At 35.6% G+C, this 20,663-nt stretch overlaps 4 protein-coding genes and 1 long non-coding RNA gene across 9 annotated transcripts; 3 read left to right on the forward strand and 2 right to left on the reverse strand.

The window, feature by feature from the left end:
* Window positions 1-804: 804 nt before the first annotated feature.
* LOC124455925 (forkhead box protein K1-like) lies at window positions 805-20,185 on the reverse strand. 4 transcript variants are annotated; one of them, XM_047006538.1, is made up of 6 exons: window positions 20,174-20,185; window positions 16,071-16,079; window positions 13,236-13,240; window positions 10,279-10,492; window positions 7,391-7,690; window positions 805-2,708 (listed from the first exon to the last, which is right to left on the reverse strand). In XM_047006538.1, the coding sequence occupies exons 5-6, from the start codon at window positions 7,685-7,687 to the stop codon at window positions 1,464-1,466; spliced, it is 1,542 nt and encodes a 513-aa protein (XP_046862494.1). In that variant the 5' UTR covers window positions 7,688-7,690; window positions 10,279-10,492; window positions 13,236-13,240; window positions 16,071-16,079; window positions 20,174-20,185; the 3' UTR covers window positions 805-1,463. The 4 variants fall into 4 exon arrangements, 3 of the variants coding, with proteins under 3 accessions (XP_046862494.1, XP_046862493.1, XP_046862495.1); XM_047006537.1 differs by lacking the exons at window positions 10,279-10,492; window positions 13,236-13,240; window positions 16,071-16,079; window positions 20,174-20,185 and adding exons at window positions 12,842-13,141; window positions 20,046-20,128; XR_006952052.1 differs by lacking the exons at window positions 805-2,708; window positions 7,391-7,690; window positions 10,279-10,492 and adding an exon at window positions 5,136-5,642.
* LOC124455932 lies at window positions 3,472-4,600 on the forward strand. Its single transcript, XR_006952055.1, has 2 exons — window positions 3,472-3,996; window positions 4,084-4,600. It is a non-coding gene; the product is annotated as an uncharacterized LOC124455932 (long non-coding RNA).
* On the reverse strand, window positions 5,136-6,427 carry LOC124455928. Of its 2 annotated transcripts, none has more exons than XM_047006543.1 (2): window positions 6,040-6,427; window positions 5,136-5,679 (listed from the first exon to the last, which is right to left on the reverse strand). In XM_047006543.1, exons 1-2 carry the CDS (start codon window positions 6,234-6,236, stop codon window positions 5,649-5,651), a joined length of 228 nt encoding a protein of 75 aa, XP_046862499.1. In that variant the 5' UTR covers window positions 6,237-6,427; the 3' UTR covers window positions 5,136-5,648. The 2 variants fall into 2 exon arrangements, with proteins under 2 accessions (XP_046862499.1, XP_046862498.1); XM_047006542.1 differs by having other exon boundaries at window positions 5,136-5,850.
* LOC124455930 lies at window positions 10,821-12,194 on the forward strand. The gene is made up of 2 exons (XM_047006544.1): window positions 10,821-11,164; window positions 11,489-12,194. Exons 1-2 carry the CDS (start codon window positions 10,939-10,941, stop codon window positions 11,677-11,679), a joined length of 417 nt encoding a protein of 138 aa, XP_046862500.1. The 5' UTR covers window positions 10,821-10,938; the 3' UTR covers window positions 11,680-12,194.
* LOC124455926 lies at window positions 17,247-20,657 on the forward strand. The gene is made up of 2 exons (XM_047006540.1): window positions 17,247-17,480; window positions 20,062-20,657. The coding sequence occupies exons 1-2, from the start codon at window positions 17,291-17,293 to the stop codon at window positions 20,535-20,537; spliced, it is 666 nt and encodes a 221-aa protein (XP_046862496.1). The 5' UTR covers window positions 17,247-17,290; the 3' UTR covers window positions 20,538-20,657.
* The last annotated feature ends 6 nt before the right edge of the window (window positions 20,658-20,663 follow it).

A 20,663-nucleotide genomic window follows, 5' to 3' on the forward strand; every position in this document is an offset into this window, starting at 1 on the left:
AACTGCGTTATAATAGCCACAAAAACGGAATCATACTTTCTATAAGTTGCTACGAACATGGAAAAGCGTATTAATAAACCTATCGGGACGGAACAAATAGCTATAGCCGTTTAACTATATTACGCAGGTTTCATTTTAACGCATGCATAATTATTTGAGTGGGTTCAGTTTTCTTGAGATACTCTGTAAATATGGCCATTTTATGCTGTAGTTACGCACGATTTTGTGCGTACATAAAACTTAATGTAATGATCACCATATGAGACTTTTACGTTGCTATCATACGCAGTAGTGTGAAGGGATTATAAACCTCATAAATGATCACCATATGAGACTTTTACGTAGCTATGAAAGGAACTTGAGCCTCATATTTTGCCACAGTTTCGAACAGAAGAAGTATTTGAAATTTCGCAAATATCGTGTGAAAACGTCTAAGAGAAATCTCAGAACCCAAGAGCTAAGGCTCACCGGAGATCACTTTTTACTAACCCGGTAGAAAAGGTGTGATTTTCACGCAATCTGATTCGCTGAGGAATGTAAACAACAATGTAAACAAGTCGCTGATTGGTCAAAGAATTTTTCGTTTATGTTGAGCATCACTGGAGGACATTATTTAAAATGAGTGCGTTGCCACAAAACATAAATTTCTTGTTAGCAGAAGTTCTTGAAAATAAAACCAAACTTGGCTTATGAGACAAAAACATTTGGTAAAAGTTGTTGCCTATATATTTTGCTGTCTTGAACGTAGCCAGTAAAGTCGGACGATCATAACATAAAATCTGCGTAAAAAACGACCTTCATACATTTCAAACTAAAACAATAAAAAGGGTTTAATGGATCATTCATAATTCTAATAGATCTTATCGAAGGATTTGTCAAGTCTATATTTATTCGAAAAATTGACTTGATGTTAATTGTAAGAATATGCCTATCATGATTCACATATATTAATCTATTTTACAATAATTTATAAACGTTAAACTTGCTGAAAAGTTTGATAATCTCAATACTTAACAGTATAATTAAAAAACAGTCGAGTGGGTTTTCAGTTCATTCAAAAAACCACATAACAACAACATTCCTATATGCATGCGAGATGTGAATACGTATGTTGAATCAATCGGAAGTCACGTGTCAACCTCAGTAGATAAATTAATACAAACAGCGGCATGTGTACGCATGTCAAACAATGAGCTGTAACGAAAGTTCGTTTCAGACATGCAAATATTTCCATATGAAGCATTAATCTTTAAATTTCACTAAACTACATTTACGCTGATGGCAATTATACATACAATTAGTAAACCATAAAATTTATCTTAAATGATAACACTCCCACTACACCATCCAGTTAGTTCCCCTATTAACATGCGCACATGCGTGTATGCTGTGTAATATTCAACTACTTGACAACAAATAGCAGTTGGAAATCAGATCATTGCACTTATCTCAGGAAAAGAGCTCTACCAATCCATGACGTCATTGATAGATTCGACGGATTCATCCAGCTTGTCAAGACCGAGCGACTTGCGACAGCTCTGATGTTTTGTAGACGCATTAGGGCGCTGACAGGAAGCCGGTGTTAGGCCCGTACTACTAGGCGTACATTTCACAGGTGTACTTGCTGTATTTCTATGAAAGTCACTTTGATGAAGAGGTGTTAAAGTCGGCATAAGCGACACTGGCGAAGGAAGGAGAGAAAAGTTTGGACTTCCAAAAATATTCTGCTGAAAATAATCTGTTGATGGAAGTTGCCCACTCGGGGATAATGCCGCCACACGCGTTTCTTTTGGAGGGAAGTTTGGTGAAAAAGGAGTATTATTGCTGAAGTTAATCGCAGCCAAAGTCGACTGTAAGCTGTTTTTTAAAGGTGTTTTTACATTTGACGACATTTGTTCGGGTGATTTCACAAACTTTCTTTTGCGACGAAGTATATTGGGTAAACGCTTGGAGTTTAACGCCGTAGACCGTTCTTGCTCAGACGTTCTTCCACTGCTACATGGAGTCATTTCATTAATAATGCTGGCCTCATTCGAGGCGTCTTCGTTTACAGAACAAGTTCCACTGGTAGTTTGTAAATTCTCTAACGTGTTTTTATAATGTAACTGTCCACCAGCATTTGTCCAAACAAGGTTGGCTGTTGTGCTGGCTTGGACACATAGAGTAGATTCGGAGGTTTGAGTGGAATTTGCGTGTACTGCATGTGATGAAGCAGGATAAGATGTGTTTGCATCAATTGAGGTCCCGTGATTTTCAAGAACAAGTGAATTGACACCAATACCCGAGCTAGCAGACTCATTTGACTTCCACTCAGTTACAGTTGAGACCAATGAAGTAGAATTGTCTTCACTGATAGCTGCACATGTGCTGAGCAACTGCGACAGAGGCGATTTCTCAGTTTCGCTCGCGTTCGGTACAAACATATATGGTGTAATATAGTTCGACAACGAAACGCTGCAAGGCAAGCTTGAGGTTTCGACATCTGCAGGCTTCGGTAATATCGGACGCAATTTACGATTCGGGTCTGGAGGTAGAACCGTAATGGGTGGGGAGAGGGCAAATTTTGGCTTTGGTATAAGAAAATTCCTTACTATATTTTCCTTTCCTTCATTTGAAATACGCCAAAAGCTCCCTTTATTAAAAACTGCATCAACTCGCTGTTCTTTCACGAAAAATTTGTGCAGGGACAGATTGTGTCGAATGGAATTCTAAATAACATGTGCAAATATTGGAAATAATATCATTACAGGAGCATGAAAATCTTTATCAAAGGAAAACCAAACTGTGAAAAAAATACTTACTGGTCAGCAGTGCAATATTTAGAAATCTTCACACAGATTTCATACGAATAATACTACAACCAAACGTTTATTTTTTTTTCATTTGTGCCTATTTTTAGTTGATGCTAATCCCATCAATCACTTAGTTGTAACCCTTGATTGGTTGGCAAGAGAATTTAATCACCTGACTTAATAAGAAACGCCGTGATTTCAGATCTGACATCAAATCTTTAAAGGGGAACTCCACCCAAAAATAATGTTGGTCTTAAAACTTTGTCTGTCCCGTGAAAATAAATATGCGGCAATTTTTTTGTTTGTTTGATTCAATATTTTCACAAAAAATGAGTTGAAATGCTGCAGCTAGGGCATCCGGTGCGTGGGAGCAGAAATATGTCAGCGGCTTGTATTGACGTCATATCGTCAATTGCTTCTCAAAGCTTTATGTAAAGTCATTGCACAGTCATAATAAACTTGCGTCAAAATGCTTCTCCTAATCACAAAATGTTTCTTTTCGAAACGTCAGAATTTTTTATTCGTAAGTATATACATTAGCAACCTTTATAGCTTACATGCAAGTATTGAGCTGGTTATTTGTATTCTGTTTTAATAGAACGGTTTCACATAAAGGCCATTACGCACAGTTTCCACTACATATAGAACTTGAATGTCGATTAATATTATTTTAAAAATACGAAGGTTTCTTTGTGTGGAAACTGTGCGTAATGCCGTTTGCTTGTCCTCCGAATTCAACCTTAACAACAGTTTCCACTGATGTGAAACCAATCTATTGCCCTTAATAAACATTGAATAATAATAAACATGGTTGTGTAACTCATTACGGTTAGAAAATAATCCTACATGAAACCATTGTAAAAATAGCCTTTCGTGCATAGAATTAAGTTGTAGTTTCCTTGACGTAAAGTATGAACTTATAGTTTCCTAATTATTGTACATAATTGTATAATAATGGATTGCTAGAATACGGAGAGAAAATCTACCTCCTCTCCAATACTGTTACGTTTGCAGCGAGCACTTTGCTCCCGATTGTTTTGAATCGGACCTAAGACAGAAACTTACACCATGGCAACCTTTAAAAAGGCGACTGAAGCGGGATGCAGTACCATCGATTTTTTCATTTGGCCCTCAACCCAGTAAAAAGCGTCTGTCTAGCGAGCATCGTACAGAAAAACGTCAGACTGATCAAGACAAGGAGGAAGTTAGTAAAGCATTTCTTGTTAAATTTTAATCAAGAAAAGTTATAGCCTAAAGTATATTCTAAATATTTCTATTTTTCTATTTTCAGCTTTCAAATATTTTAGAATAATGTTCCTCCACAAGTACAAATGTTTTCTCATTGTTTGAGCCTGAAGCAAATAACAGTTGTGATTTGGGTGCGTCTGACAGTCCTGAAGCATTGCCAACTAATTATTGCAAGCCAGAAACCAAAGATGCATCAACACAGTGTTCATTTGTTGTGAGGAGTTTACATGCCATGGAAGTCCAAACTACACTGTCGATGCTGAATACTGTGGATGCAGAGGTTGAAAAACAAACACCCTCATATTGATCACCAATATGATGTGTGGCATTTGTCTAAATCTGTCACAAAAAAACTAACAAAGAAGGCTAACATTAAGGGAAATGATGACTTGACCCATTGGATTAAGTCCATTTCTAATCATCTTTGGTGCTGCTCTGCAAGTTGTAACAAGAATGCAGAAGAATTGGTGGAAAAATGGAAGTCTGTCCTTAACCACATTTCCAACAAGCATTTCTGGAAGGGGAACACATATTTTCATCAATGTTGCCACCAACAATTAACAGAAAAGAAACAAAGCAGAAGAAGTGGTTATCTCCTACTTCACAAGCATATATCGCTGCAGAGAAGGTGATATGTGACAAGAGGCTTCTAAAGACCTGCCCAAAGCGAGAGCATTTTCATTTCCTGGAATGGTAGCCCGCACTCAGTTAGCAGCATTAGATCACAACAACAATATTAAACATGATAAAGCATTCATTAAGTCAGGGACAAACAAAGGGCAAGACCGTTACAAAATGTTTTTTGCTAAAACACAGAAGCAATGGGTTGTAAAAGCAATGAAAGAAAAGAAAGAGTACCAGTACATTGATAAACTACTTGCGGAGGTTGTGAATGCATGCAAAACTGAGGAGATTGAACTTGTACATCATGGCAAGAATCTTCCAAAGAACATTTCTAAATCATGTCCACCCAGGAAAGAAGTACTTGTAAAGGAACATCAGTCTAGATTTGCATAAAATGTCAGTGGTGATGTTAGCTATGGCAATAGGTTTTGCCATACCCATATAATATGACGTTGAATCAGTGAAGACAACTTTTGTACTACTTAAAAAATGTTCATTCTTAAATATTAACATAGCAAAACCTTTTGCTATAGCTAGTTTCACCACTGCATTACACAAACTATTCATGTAATTAATTATAGTTATATTATAACCAGTGTAATAGCCAAGCCACATTTATAATCATTTCTTTGTAAATCTGTTTTTTTTTGTAATAAATTAATAATAATAAATGTGCATAGCATGACCTATAAATGAGCTGGCTATGCCACTTTAATATTGACATACAAAGTAATTGTAATGAGTACACCTATATCATAAGAAAATACTTCATTCATCAACATAGTGAAAGCCTTCAAATTGAAATTCCTCTGCAAGGCCAGGTGGAGGAAATGTTTCTCTAATGCGAGTAACTGCACATGATGGCAAGATGACTCTCACTTCTCTACCCAAGACACCCCAGCACCATCTTGCCAACTGTCTATATGCAATATGGCGGTACAGTTTGTCCTCGGGCCCATCATATGCTACCTCATATTGCTGCTTTTACTGGTACCAAACTGTTTGTAAAACCCACCTGTTAAGACAAACAGGCTCAAAACCAGGATGTTGTGTAATGCACAAAGGGACTTCGGTGGTCTCATTCGTTTCTACTGCCTCTAAATTTTTGTCACAAATATTGGAAATCTCTTTGCAGCATAAACATTTCTCGTTATTATCCATTATTTGGCAGTTACCACATTGACACCTGAATATGTTAAAAGAAAGGATCTTGAAAAGTAAATGTCAAAACTTCAATAAAAAATTGTATCTTACAATAAAAACTTTAAAATCTAAAGTATTATGTGTGTGTGGACGTGGTCAACTTCAAAAAACTGAAAACGTACTTTTAAGATAGAAACAATGGTCTAGAATAATATAACATTTTACTACCCACCATTCAAGATTGTCGCGCCGAGATTCATCGTCAATATACAAAAATTCCTGTTCGTTATCCTCAAACTGGTGAGCTTCTTCGTGTTCATCAGCCGGCCATTCGGGCTCAAACTGATATGGCCGAATATTGTTTGTTGGATTGTCTTCCATTTCACTATCGATTGGTGAATTAGGCCGAGGTTCTTCCAAAAAAGCCATTATAAGCGATTGTTTTGTTTTTTGTGCAAGGCTGTGCGTTATTATTTTACTTTGTTGTAAACTCAACACCAAATCGGTTTGACGATATGACGTCAAAATAATTTCCGCTGACGCTTTCTGTGCCCACGCTGCTAAGCCTCAAAACAGCTCAAATAGCGCACTTGAAGACGCGATTTTGTCAAAAATAAAATAGCTGGTGTAAAAATTTCAAAAATATAGTAACCTTTGCATAAAAATGGAACTTTTAAGACCAACATTATTTTTGGGTGGAGTTCCCCTTTAATTCTTACCGCCATAGATACAACATCACTATTTACGTATGTCTTCAAAACTTAAATAAACCCTTCCCACACGTAATATCAAATCAAACTTTAATTTATTTTTTTTTAAATCAGCAGCAGGCGGAATCCTAGCGTTTCCTGCAATCTGATTGGCTGCAGCAGCAAGCAGTTTTATACGATATCTTGACCGCAGTCCGGAATCCAGTAGATAAATACATGAGCAAAGAGTTGTTTTATTTTGTTTAAAAAAGAAATTATCGGCGAAATTTAATTGCCTATTTTAAGAATTAACCTCTTTTAAGATATTCCTACTTGATAAAGTTAGTTGAAAATTAGCGCTTAATTTGAATTAATGACAGAAACAAAAAAAAAATTACAGCATAATTTCAACTATCAGCTCAAGTTTTTTCACCATCGAAATCTGTCAATGCAGCTCAAAAACATCGTTTGACTTTCATAACACCGAAATATCTCATTTGAAACTAACCATCTCTTTGAGCAAAATAATTTTTTTAGTGGGATTGCCAACTCGGCCCGGAAATCAGCGTGATAATGCATTCCACTTTTTTACTAAATTCGAACTGATGACTCTCGCGCCTGCTTTATATAGCTTCAAAATTCAGAACAAAGGGGAATGTTTAACCGACCAGATCGGGCACAAAATTGCATATGATCACAATACTCAGAATTAGGAGAACCCATGATACCATAGGAACTAAATCTAGTTTAAATTGTTTGGCTAAATAACCAACCTCTACATAGTAAGTATAAATGAAGTATAACAAACTGTAGATTTAAGGTTCTCTGGTTTTTAATTTACAATAATTTTTTTTTTATAAGGTGACATCCTCTACATGTTTATCTTGCACTTACTTTCCATCCTTTCTTCGCATGCTTGTAATACGGGAAGTTTTCTTCGATCCATGAATAGATACCCTGTAACGTCATTCTCTTATCACTGGCGCTGTTAATGGCCAATACGATCATGGTGGCATATGACAAATGAGGTTTGGGGTACGGATTATCATTTTCTTTTTCAACGGTTGACGTGTTGGAGGAATTACAGGACGGGAGACATTTTTGCGTCTTCTCATTTGTAATCTCGTTCGATTCCATCTCACAGAGCCATTGAATGCACGTCAAGCTATCGTCTAAATTTTCATTCTCCATTGCCTATTGAAAAACAAAATAGTGTTAGAAGACGGTCATTTACGCAGTATGCTAAACTACATAAACGTACATATACATCCTCATGTGTACCACAATATTGCAAAGCTTAAGGTAGTGTTGGCTTGCACGTTCTTCAAATAGGAGACGAGCAATTAGACATTTGACAATTCTGGCAGGATCTCAGTTGACTTGCCAAGATCTTTGCCATTATGTTTTGACAAGATAATATTCGTATGTATGACCTACTCAAAATTTCCTGGTGATACGTCATGTCACTGGCAAAGCAGAGAAAGTGAATGTCAATTGCAGTTTAGCTGACACCTAATGTTAACGGTCAGTAGAAAAGTCCTGCAGGCTCAGAAAATCAAAGAGGCATGCGAGGTCAACTTTAAAAATTAAAATAAGAGTTTAAGGTTTTATCACAATGACGTCATACCCGTGTATCAATAACTGTATAGATAAATGTTATCTATTTGTTAAACATATAACAATATCATGTACATATATAATCAATATAACATTCAGTTAGGATCCACAGCTGAATTATAACATTTTCACAAGGCTAACTCCATCAAGAAATAATTATCACTTACAATGTAAATATAGTGGATTGCCTAATCCTTGGCCCTACTGCACAGCAGTAGATGTCTTTTCTTAATTTTAACAAACATCTTAGTGCCCATTCAAAGCAAATAATATGCAGCTACCAACTATATCACAACACTGGTACATGAACAATCTTCAAGTGCTGTATTGTTCTTAGGACAATGCGTAGTTTCAGCCTGCAGTTGTGAGGGCTTGATAAGGAATTACTTAGTATTGCCGCTTCTGTCTCTACAAGCTACAAGGTTTTCTTAAGTTGAAGATTTGTAATACCACATAATATAAATCAGAAATGAGAAAAGTGAAGTTAACCAATTTATGATGTAGATTTTGAATATTCAATGAAATGAATAATAACATGTTCTAAATGTTCACACTACGGAAAAAATTTTCCATTGTTTTCGAGAAAAAAAATTTTCTTTCGTGCAAATTAATTTTGAACAAAAACCATACATTACATTGTAGATCACAGAATTAAAATTTTCAATGTCATACTTGATGTTACTGTAAGTAAAAGTACATGTGCTTTTCAAATAGCCTGAATATAAGTTAATTGGTACATACATATTTTAGAGGTATGAAACATCAAAATGATCAGAAATCAAGAAGTCACCTTTTTTTACACATGTAAGCAATTTGAGTAAAATGTGATATTAGAGAGAAATGAATATCAAAATACAAATAACCATTACAGAACCTAAAGCATGTTCATTTTGGTCAAGTATACAAAGTTGATTTCAATGTTAAATGACTGTTGCCTCAATATGATTTAAATCGTTACCAGAATTATAACAAATAAAGAAGTTTTGTGTGCAAGCAAACTAAACTGAAAACTCTAACCAGTGGCATAGCAATAGAAGATGCCTTTGCTACAATCAGTGTGGGACTGAGATGACTGTTGTCACAAAACTTGGCATAAATAGCCTACTACATGATCTTCCAATACGAATTCACGTGAAAATTGCAATCATTAAACACTATCCATTTCTTTAGAAATCTTAGCTTTTTAAAGCAAGGGAACACCAATTAAATATTTGCAATAGTACAATCAAACTTGCAAGCTGGTTTTTCTGGAGCACTGATTGATGATGACCTTTTTTCCCATTGATCCTTAATCTTTACTTATATGTACATGTATTTAACAAAATATACCCCTCAGGCCATTGGGCCCCTCAGTTCTGGAAGGACAACCTTCCTAAACATACCCAATGAGCACAATGGGCAAATGCCACTACATCATACCGCATTTAAGTAACAGACTTTCTTACAAGAACATGGTTTGCAGTGGCATAGTCAACCTGTAAATTTAGTCTTGCTACGAAAAATTTTTTGTGTGTAAAAACAACAGATTTATAAAGAAATGACTAAGGATAATGATCTGAAACAGATTTTTTGTTTTGTTTACCTTTTGCTATCAGGCAGATTAACCCAAGAGAAGTCAAACATAGTTGCCAATCTTGTCTGCCAACAAAACGTAAACAAAGCAAGGGGTCTACTTACATAGCTGGAACAAAACATGCAAGCTAGCTACACAACTGGGAGTTAACAATCTTTAACAACAAACTGACAAATGATGATGCTAATCGTGCTGTAAAGTGTAAAATACAACATGTCATATATGTTGTTCAGCATTATTGGAGAATTTGCTCAAAACGGGAAAACGTTTTGAATACTTATAGCGTCATAAAAACAACCTCAATGAATTTAAAACAAAACTAAATATTTGTTTACCAATAAACCTCGTTTGATGAGATAAACTAGAACATTGTAAATTTAATTAACACAATGTATATGAACAACATGCATGAACTGTGTGTGAAAAACACTAACAACAACATTTGCTAGAGCTGGTATCGATGTAAAGCTTAAATGATCCTCCAGACAAATATTATACAAACGAAAGACCCTGTCGGCTGGGAATGCACAATCCCTTAACTTTTTGAGATAATTTCCCTTTAAAAGAAATATTTGTAAACATTTTCACATACCTTCCGGTTGCTTTCAATATAAAATAAAATGAATTCCTATCGTACCGCATAAGCGAAATAAATCTTCTTTACGCATCCAAAAAATAGTAGAATAAATAAAAACTATAAAGACTACAGTTGGTACAACTCAACTTTGAATAGCCATTCAAAAATAAACCAAGGCTCCAATGAATTGAAATTTTGATTTTTGAAGTTTGAGCATTGAATTCGTAGGCTTCGTTGAAAAATTTAAATTGCTATTTGTAGCCAATCACATGCTGGATGTCGTAAAAATATGGTTTTCTGGATGCTTCCCATCTGCCAAAAGGCGATAATGAAAATCCAGGTGTACGCTCACGACAAGCATTTCATTTCAGCGACGGACGAAAATAATTAAAAAGAATTACTATTTAAATGATTTTTGGCTTTCATATATTTTTTAAAAATTCCTCAATAACCGCGTTGTCGACTCGCTATATATTGTTAAGAATTAGATGATATTTTAAATATGCTAATGCTATAGCGTTTCGTTTTCACGTCATTGATAATTCCCTTAGTCATTCTCCCTTTGGGACTTTCCCGAAGTCCACGAGTCATTCCCCTAGTCGCTACATTACGTTATCTATGTAAAACAAGTCAACAGCAGGGAAAGAATCAGTGCATTAGTAGCGACAAACAAGAATGATGTTTGACAACTTTGTTGTAAATATGACGGCGTTGAATACAAAGACGCTGGCCTTGGTAATGATATTGTACATTATTCTACACGTCACAATATGCTGTCCAGATGATCAATATTATGACAGTTTCGTTGATGACTGTTTGGATTGTCCCCTCGCAACTTCTCTTTGCTCCAAAGAAGGGCAAGATGAACATTCTTGTCGAATGAAATGCATCAAACATTCAAGTAAGAACCATTTGTGAATAAACAACTTTTTCAAAAAGAATATTGATAAAGTATCAAATAATAATAATATCATGGCGTCTAATATCATGTCGTGAAATATGGTGTATGTTTTGTGACGTGGAAGGGATATTTGTGACTATGTAAGAGCAGTGTCTGTCAAGAAAAATAGCAAATATCTAACAAATGAATTGAATGGTCCATTTCGTATTTTTATTTTTTGTTTTGTATAAAGTGGATGAGATAAGTCTTGCTCATGATGAGCAAAGACTTTGAAAACTAGGGAAATCCCACTTTTTTGACACAATTTATATTTTTTTATTATAGGTGAAGGGAAAAATAACTGGACATTTGCTATGGGTCTGGGAATTTCCCTACTGTTAACGGTTGTGTTGGTTGCAGTAGTTACTTGCTTGATGTGCAAGCGGTTGAGAAGACATCTAGGCATCCAAGAGGTAGACGAGGATAGTTCAAATTTAACCTATGAGACTCAAGAACAAACTGTTCAATCAGCATGAAATCATTAAAATTGGAAGAAAGACGTTCTATTATCATAGAGCAAGCAATACTTTGGACCATTAGTGGATTCGAATTTTGGAAAAACGAATTAAAGCCGCTACTTTAAAATGAAAAATAGCTTTATAGCTAAGCGATACCGGAAAAGTTATCACGTTCTTGTTAGAAGAGTTCGATCGGACCAATCAACTGCTTGCTGTAATATATTTTTCCTAACCTTGGATCCATCCCTGCTTTAAACGGCTTTAAGAACAATGACAAGGAAAATAAAAATCTACCTAGTTCTTGGGGCTCCTAGGTTTGTACTGAACGAGGTTGAGAAAACATATGATTTCACGTTTATATTTTTCTATACTCTCCATGTATAATCAAACTATTTAAACATAATCTTAGCATCGAAGATTTTTAGAAAGTCTTATAAAAAAATTGTAAATAACGATATGTAAATATAGTGAAGAATTATTAGAATTATAGCTTATTTACACGGTATTAGATGATAAATATAAGTGCAACCAAATATTATTTTGTATTATTATATGGGAAGAATCACTTCCGGCAAAATGGCGCAAAATTAATTATCCAGATGAAACAATTTGAAACGATTTATTTTTTATGAACGAAAACTAGAAAAGTAAAGCCCTCCCGTAAAAAACAGCAAGGACGAGAAAGAAAGCAAGCTTCGTTTCAGGTCAAGTAATACCAAGTAATAATTCTTTTAATAACCTCGCTTTCTCGGTCTATACTGAGGAATATCGGAACAAAAATATCTCGGTCCGTTATTTCTTCGTGAAGACCTAGAGCTCGGTTATTAAGAGCTTATTAATTGTTGTAAATTACACTAAATTTTGGATTAATATCTATTCACTATACGTAATAAACAATAACCATTACCATTACTATTACTATTACCATTAGCATCATTACCATTACTGTTACCATTATCATTACCAGGCGCAAATGTCATTGAGAAGATTTTCATGTTTGGTATTTGCAATGGCCGTAGCTGCAATATATGCAGTATGTATTATTAATTTCAATTGCATTTACTGTGCTCCTTGCTTGGGGATCAACTATTGCTAAATTATGTAAATTCTAAATGTCGGCTGATTTCGAAGATGAGCGAATTTTCGAGACACTCTTTTCATATATATATAAGCCCTATACCTATTAATCTTCTGATGGCTTTGCTGTGAAGCAATCTCCATAAGCATGCATGATGAGATCTTTTTTCGCTGACTTTATCTTTATGGATATGGCCTTTATAAGTGACGTCAGGGAAATTAAAACACTGTTAGGGACAATGAAATAGATGTTATAGATAACTTGCCTTGTTTACTTTTTCATAGCAGGAAGATTAATCCCAACAAGTTTTGAGCAATGTTGCTATTGTTGTTCAAAAGTAATCGACTGAATCCCCCAGAAAAACGTAAAAACGTGGGCTTCTTTAACAACTTGTTGAAAAGCCTAAATATATAATATTCAAGGTATATAACGTTCAAAAGATGCTTTTTTATCAGTAATTTTCGTTATCAAGTGTACATGATGAAATTATTTTTACCATGTCTTCTAGATTTTTCTTTTCTCTAGAAAAGTTCTTTTAGAGTTTGCTACGAAGTAGGGAATCTTTAAGAGCCTTAAATATTGTACTGTTAATATATACTTCGCTTAAACTGGGTTGCGTTTAACTGCAATGACTTCAAACATGTCTAAAAGTGAAATACTTTAGTCTAAAAGTGAAATCGGAAACTTCTCTCCGTGTTTTCGTTCTGAGTATATGTATATTTTAATTTTTGTTTTGAATATGTTAACAATGTACCATAATTCGACACATCAAAAATGCTACTATACATTTTAAAGTGAAAAACATAGCGTTAAACCATACAATTTCACGTTCTCAGATCCCCCAAATCACCGTCGTATACGTAAATCTAATCTGAAATACATGTACGATGTACAAACCCCGGCATTTCACGTCATCGAGACGTTTCATTTCGTGTGCTAAAGCCTGGTTCACATATGCCTGCGGTGTGCCTGCGAAATGACCGCCGACAAGACCTGCGCTTATTTATTGTATATGTGAACAATCGCTCGCCGGTAAGGCAGGTTATCTGTGTCAACATCGGCGGCCTGCCGGGAAAGTTGACTAGAGTTCAACTTTCCCGGAAAGTTTGCGATATGTCTGCGGTATACGGCGGCAATTACATATATGTGAATGGTCCGCCGGTATGCCTGAACGATTTGTCGAATCCCACAATGCATCGGTCTGATGTGGATAACATAGCGGACGAAATAGCAAAACGCACAATACAAAGCACCGAAATGGACGAAAATAACAATTCAGACACCAATGAAGTTATTGAAACAGTCAAGAACAAAGCACTTATGGATACCATACGTATATATCGTGCTATATACGATAAATCGTGTCCAGATTACAAAAATCAAAGGATAAAACAAAACGCTTGGCAAGCTGTGGCAGAAGCTTTGGAATTGGACGTTGCAAGTGTGCAAAAAAGATACAACACAATACGAACAAATTTCTCCAAGTACATAAAGAATATTAAGGGAAAATCAGGCAGTGGTCGGGCAGATATTGAAATCAGGCCTGATTTAGAACATCTGCGATGGTTAATTACACATATTCGACATCGTCAGACAACAAGTAATTTTTCAACTTCCACGAACTATCCTCTTGGGCAAACTTCCCATGCATCAATAGAACTAACTGATGAGGGAAGCGAATCTAGTAAGGTTAGCACGGTGTTTGTAGACGATGATTCGGACGATATATCAGCTAGTTTTCCTGATCAAACCTCATCCAATGGAGGACAAGACTTGGATGCAGATATTGGTAGTGGTAATAATGATGCTATACAGATGGTCAAAGATAGTAAAACGCTTGGCAAAAGAAAGATATGCTCATTAGAAGAAGAAAAATATTGCAGGCCATGGGCAAAGAATAAAAAAGTTAACACAGCACTTGGGTTTGAAAAGGAAGTCATGAAGACCATGCATGGCATCAATTCCGCCATATTGCAACTTTCTTCTTCAGATGCTGACATGGGAAACATTGCCAAAAATGATGAAGATACATTGTTTTGCTTGAGCTTGGTTTCCAAATTCAAACGCATCCCAACTTCACACAAGTCTTTGCTCCAGCTAAATATTTTGAAAGTGATGAACGAAATGGAAATGGAATGTAATGCCCAACAACAGGCCACACAAAATAATCCATACTTCTTCTCACCCCCCAACCCATGGATGCAGCACCATAATTTAAGTCAGCAAAGGATGAACTTCAATAACAATCTTGACCAAGGAGATTGTTAGTTTCTTAAAAGAAGTTAAGAACTTTAAATAGATGAATTATTATTGCTTGTTTACAAATTCCTCCCTTTACATTAGGGTTTTCAGGATTACATATTGACCCAAATATTGTATTTTGCTAATTTCATATTTAGCTGATAAACATTTCAGCATCTTTTTCCACAGTATCTAACATAATCTAGCTGCCAGGGCAAGGCTCCATAGTTGCTGTTAAAATATTCACAATAATGCTCTCTCACAGACTTTGCAGTAAATGAATAAGAATTGCTCCCAACTCGTCGAACTGCTTGCAAAGTGCTCTCATTCCCTTGCGTGATGTGTCTCCATTCCCCATTAATAATATTCCCAGATCCATCTTCAGCATCAGCAAAACCTTTTGGAATATAATATGCGTTTTGAGTTAATGACAAATAATTATGCGTAATGACAAATAATTATGCAAGCATACAGTTGCTTGAACAATAAGATCTACAGTTGTAATTGCAGCTCGAATTGGTCGTCTATAAATTCTCCACCTAGCTGCCAGTATTCCAAAGGTGTTTTCAATGGTTCGTCTGCATCTAGACAATCGATAATTAAATATAGCTTGTTCTTGAGTAAGACCTTTTCCAGGAAATGGTTTCATCAACCAGGTTTTCAACGGAAAAATGTCATCTCCAGTGATAACATAAGGCAACATATATTCACTAACCATAGACGGTCCTGGTATGCCAAGTTGCCCATTTTCTATTTTTTATTTATCTCAGTTTGTGAAAATATAGCTGCATCATTGTCACGCCCGTAGCTTCCAATGTCCACAAATAAAAACCTATACTTTGCATCACAAATCGCCATGATCACAGTACTGTGATAATTTTTATAGTTGTAAAAGAGAGATCCAGCATTTTTGGGACAGTCGATGTTTACATGCTTTCCATCGATAGCTCCAATACAATGAGGGAACCCCCATTCCTGAAGAAACTCTTCTGCAACACCATGCCATTCCCTTTCTGACTTGGGAAGCTTCAAGTACTCATCTCGTAATGCTTTCCAAATTGCATCACAAACTTCTCTTATGATCATACACACTGTGCTTCTACCAATTCGAAAATTGAATGATTGGGATTCTTGTGAGTCACCTGTGGCAAGATATCGTAGTGTAACCACCAATCTTTGTTTAATTGAGATTGTTTCTCTACTCCGGCAACTTCGTTTCTTCATATATGGAGCAACTAAACTTAACAATTGCTCCAATCGTTCAGGACTCATTTTTGTGAACCTTGAAATAAAAACGTGTTCATCTCAGTTCTAGTAACAAGTTTGCACACAAACGCCTGATAACATTTTCAAATATAAAACTCATATAATCGAGCAATGCTCCTCGCATAAAATACAGCCCTATACCTGAAAAAGTCTTCACGATCATGCAACTGTAATTCTTTTAATAAACAGTGAAATTGACCGTAGTTCTTGCGTTGTTGTAGCATTGGTCTCACCCAAAACCTTCTTTTCCTCTTTTGTGCTCGCATTTTTCTTCCCTGCACGTAAGTATTTACCAAAGTTAACAGTAATGAGTAATTTGAAAGAAGTAAAGAAGTCAAGCGTCGTTTATTTACCGCCATTTTTGTTTTGAAGAAAATTACCACATAAAGAAATCGCAGGCAAGTGCAGAGATACCGCAGGATACCGGCAGGCTGCCTGCGAAATCATACCCAAATCATACCGCAGGAAAAACGCAGGCACACCGCAGACATATGTGAACTAGTCTTAAGGCATTCTGATGTAAAGCACCATAAGTAACTTAAAGTGTTTCCGACCCCATAATGCTGTTAAAGTATCTACAATATTTAGGTACTTTGTCTTATCTATTACAACAGATACTCTACATAATATAAGCTGGACAAAAATCCAAAGTATTTAAAATATGTTGCCATATCACGTTGTCAATTCTTCTGTCACTCCTCTGTCGCTCTTTTGTCCATCCCAATTTCCAAGTGTTTTCCTGGCGACGGGGATTTCCCCTTTCTTTAGCTTCAAGAAGTTTGTCTTCAGTAGATGACTCCAAATTAATATTGACTCTTTGTTGATATTTTGACTAAGAGTCAATATTAATTTACTTTGTCAAAGACTGAGCATTGAAACAGCGAAACCATATATACATTCGTTTCCAATAGTTTGAAAAACTTACTATCTCCCTATTTTCACGTTTGTCGCCCACAAAATTAGTCAGCACTAATTAATTTATGCAAATAATCTTAGAGACAATGTCGCATTCAACAACAAACATTCGAACACTTAACATTATAAATGACAGCTAAAACTTTTCTCTTAATTTCATTCTTTATCATGACAATTCATGGCACCATAAATTGCCCAGAAGGACAATATAAAGATAATTTTCTCGATGATTGTCTGGATTGCCCGAAAGACGCCTCTACTTGCTCAAAAGAAGGTGAAAACGCTGAAGCTTGTGTCTTGAATTGTATCGACCGTTCAGGTACAAATTATTTGTTAGTCATGGTTTGTCCACTGTTCAAGAATTTTTAAAACTCATGTTTTGTCGCTATAACAAAACAGACGTGCAACTTTGAATTGTTGATGATACGGCCTTTATGTAACATCCATTATGAAAATTGAGCGACTTCTTTTGACAGTGTTACATTGCCATCAAAATATTATATATATATATATATATAAGTTTAAAATTTGTAATCCAGGCATTTAATATAGATAAAGTTTCTCCGGATTTTAAGTGATTTTTATTGAGCTTTCGACTCGTTGCTTCGAGCCTTCATCAGAACCAGGATATTTATTTATAAATATCCTGGTTATGATGATATTTACAATAAATATCCTGGTTCTGATGAAGGCTCGAAGCAACGAGTCGAAAGCTCAATAAAATCACTTAAAATCCGGAGAAACTTTTATCTTTATATACATATATATATATATATAATAATGATAAGGATTCTCTGGATTTGTTTTAAATTTTTATTAAGCTTTCAACTCGGTGCTTCGAGCCTTCGTCAGAATGTGACAATATATTATTTACAAAGATTATTATTATTATTATTATTAAGATTATTATTATTATTTATTCGAGCATTCTGACGAAGGCTCGAAGCACCGAGTTGAAAGCTTAATAAAAATTTAAAACAAATCCAGAGAATCCTTATCATTATCATAATATGCCTGTTACTAATTTTCAAATATATATATATATATATATATTATGCATGTCTAAAGGTTAATCCTATTGGTAAATTAAAACATATATGGTAGTGGTGGGAGTCACGTGAGTACTATTTTCATGCAATGAGCAGAGCATTTGGAAATCTCTTCTTTTTAAAATTATCTTTGTCATTGACAGATTACTTAACTTTGAAGTTGGCATAAGGAGTTTTGTAAAGCTTATTCGCCGTACTTGGGTTAAACGAAAACCACACATTTGGTGACCACCGACCAGGCTGGAAAGTATGTCTTCTGCACACCGGAGATCTTTTTTTAATAATATTATTGCACACCAGGCATATTTGGGCGTGGCAAAATTCCGCCATATTTGTGGGTGTGGCAGGGTAATCAATAATGCATGCAGTGCTGAGTATTCCTGAAATAATGCAGTAGTTAACTTTGTTTAAGCTTTTGCGTGTTTGTTGAATAGTTTGCAATGGCAACAAGCATTTCCAATTACAGTGTACATTTACAGTGTACAGATAAAGTAAAAACTAAAAGATAAAATATCGCATTTAAAACTATAAATCCTTGAGTGAGTACAACTCCGTCATAGTTCACCAAAATCATTTTCATGCAAAACATGTGGACATCGAGGAGGCTCATGCCTCACTCTATCCACAACTTTGCTCACTTCAAAATTTGAAGCTTTGTCTTCTTTAAAATATGGTAGCCGATGCTTTGGTAGCTTATAGTCTTCATCACCGTTTGTATAAATTTCTGCAATCGCTCTCTTGGTACGAGGACATGAAACGGGATGGGGAACGCACCAATGTACTATAGATCGATGAACCAAAACCTCATTAGATTGGCCTCCAGTTTTCTTGTGAGTACCCATAAGACTATAAAGTCCTTCTACTATAGCCTCACAACCACTTGTGGAAAGAGCTACGTCAAGGGCAATGCACATTTCTTGGCCAATTGACTTTATTATATCTTCATTTGTGTACATGCTGGTGTACACAAATTCTTCGTTGATCTTTGCTTTCACTGCCTTTCCGGCAAAGAAAAATGAGACAAATTCCTCATTATCTTTTGTTTTTAATGCATTCGGCACTTGTAAAGTTTGTCGTTTGAAATGGGCCTAACACCACATTCTAACAACGCATTCATATTTCATAGCGCGTGGATCTTGTAATGAATACTATAAATACTGCTCTGTAAAATAATAAAATCACTTAAATCAGTTCGTTCATTTACGTTCATTCATGTTACTCATGACGAATGACAAGAACTCAACATGGGGACGCATGCTGACGCCTGATGCATTTGCTTTGCTATATTTTGAGGAAAAAAGAGGATTGTTCAAAGTATAAGCCAACTACGTTCCGTGAACGATAATTTAATTGACAGTTCTGTGCAGCTGTGGCAGAAATTTGAGATATTCACTTCCAATTCAAACGGAAGTTATGCGTTGAGAAATGACATTTTTATAAACAGTAACTTCCGATATTTTAATAGCAACAAAGGCTTACAAAGCAAGATTCAGTCTCTTGCAATATCACACACTGTATCATCAATATTCCTTAAATTACTATTTTTTCTTCCAAAGATTTTGCGACATACAACATGTTTGACACAACAAAACACTGAAAACAGCCTGTGTACACCGAGATTAGCGATACGTCGTATATTAATTTAATATTGTTATGCTTTGATCGTCATATGCGCACCAGTGCACCATAAAATTTATTTTGCACACCAGCACACCAGTAATTTCATAGTGCGCACCGGAGATCTCGTCGAAAAACGACATACTTTCCAGCCTGGACCACCGAAATAACAAAGGAACGAATATATTTCTTTAATATATACAATCGATAGAAGTTACCTTTTTCATTCAACAGGTGACAGCAACAATATTTGGATATTTATCTTGGGAGTATCGTTGGCGGTGTTGGCAGCTGTTGTATTGGCTTGTATAATCTATTACAAATGTAAACACTCAAATAGGCGTACTGATACTACTGCGCTGGGTAATAGTGCCGCAGGGGAAAATCCTTTGTTACCTGTTAACAGACATGACGAGGAATCTCAAGAACATATTGATACACCTGAGCCGTCGATGATTTCAGCCGAGGGGGGAAGCCCAAGTCCTTTCCCAAAAATTTCTGTAGAAAATGACGAGGAATCTGAAGATACAATCCCTGAAGAAAATAATTCGTCGACTGCTGTAGAATTTAATGACGAATCTGAACAAAGTCGTGCGGTTCAAAGTAATGATTTTGTCCTTGATAGTAATAATGCAGCACAATCTTTGGACATTCATAAAGACAACATACAAGAAAGTAATGAAATGGCTTCTTTACAACAACATATGTAGTAAGAATTTTGCCTAATGAAAAAGACCTTTTTTGAATGTTATTTTGCGAATGTGGTTTAGTTTTCAAAATTTGTAACGAGTATGTTTGTGCTGTTGAATACATCGCAGAACTTTTTTCAATCTGTG

This window comes from Xenia sp. Carnegie-2017, unplaced genomic scaffold, assembly GCF_021976095.1.
Source record: "Xenia sp. Carnegie-2017 unplaced genomic scaffold, XeniaSp_v1 HiC_scaffold_4, whole genome shotgun sequence".
Lineage (NCBI taxonomy): Eukaryota > Metazoa > Cnidaria > Anthozoa > Malacalcyonacea > Xeniidae > Xenia > Xenia sp. Carnegie-2017.

Coding starts and splice junctions, on each gene's coding strand:
- LOC124455928 (XM_047006542.1), bottom strand. CDS start 6,236: ATGGCTTTTTTGGAAGAACCTCGGCCTAATTCACCAATCGATAGTGAA. Junction 5,851..6,039: donor CGGCGCGACAATCTTGAATG/GTGGGTAGTAAA, acceptor TAACATATTCAG/GTGTCAATGTGGTAACTGCC.
- LOC124455925 (XM_047006538.1), bottom strand. CDS start 7,687: ATGGAGAATGAAAATTTAGACGATAGCTTGACGTGCATTCAATGGCTC. Junction 2,709..7,390: donor ATGCGAAGAAAGGATGGAAA/GTAAGTGCAAGA, acceptor CATGTTATTTAG/AATTCCATTCGACACAATCT.
- LOC124455930 (XM_047006544.1), top strand. CDS start 10,939: ATGATGTTTGACAACTTTGTTGTAAATATGACGGCGTTGAATACAAAG. Junction 11,165..11,488: donor GAAATGCATCAAACATTCAA/GTAAGAACCATT, acceptor TTTTTATTATAG/GTGAAGGGAAAAATAACTGG.
- LOC124455926 (XM_047006540.1), top strand. CDS start 17,291: ATGACAGCTAAAACTTTTCTCTTAATTTCATTCTTTATCATGACAATT. Junction 17,481..20,061: donor GAATTGTATCGACCGTTCAG/GTACAAATTATT, acceptor TTCATTCAACAG/GTGACAGCAACAATATTTGG.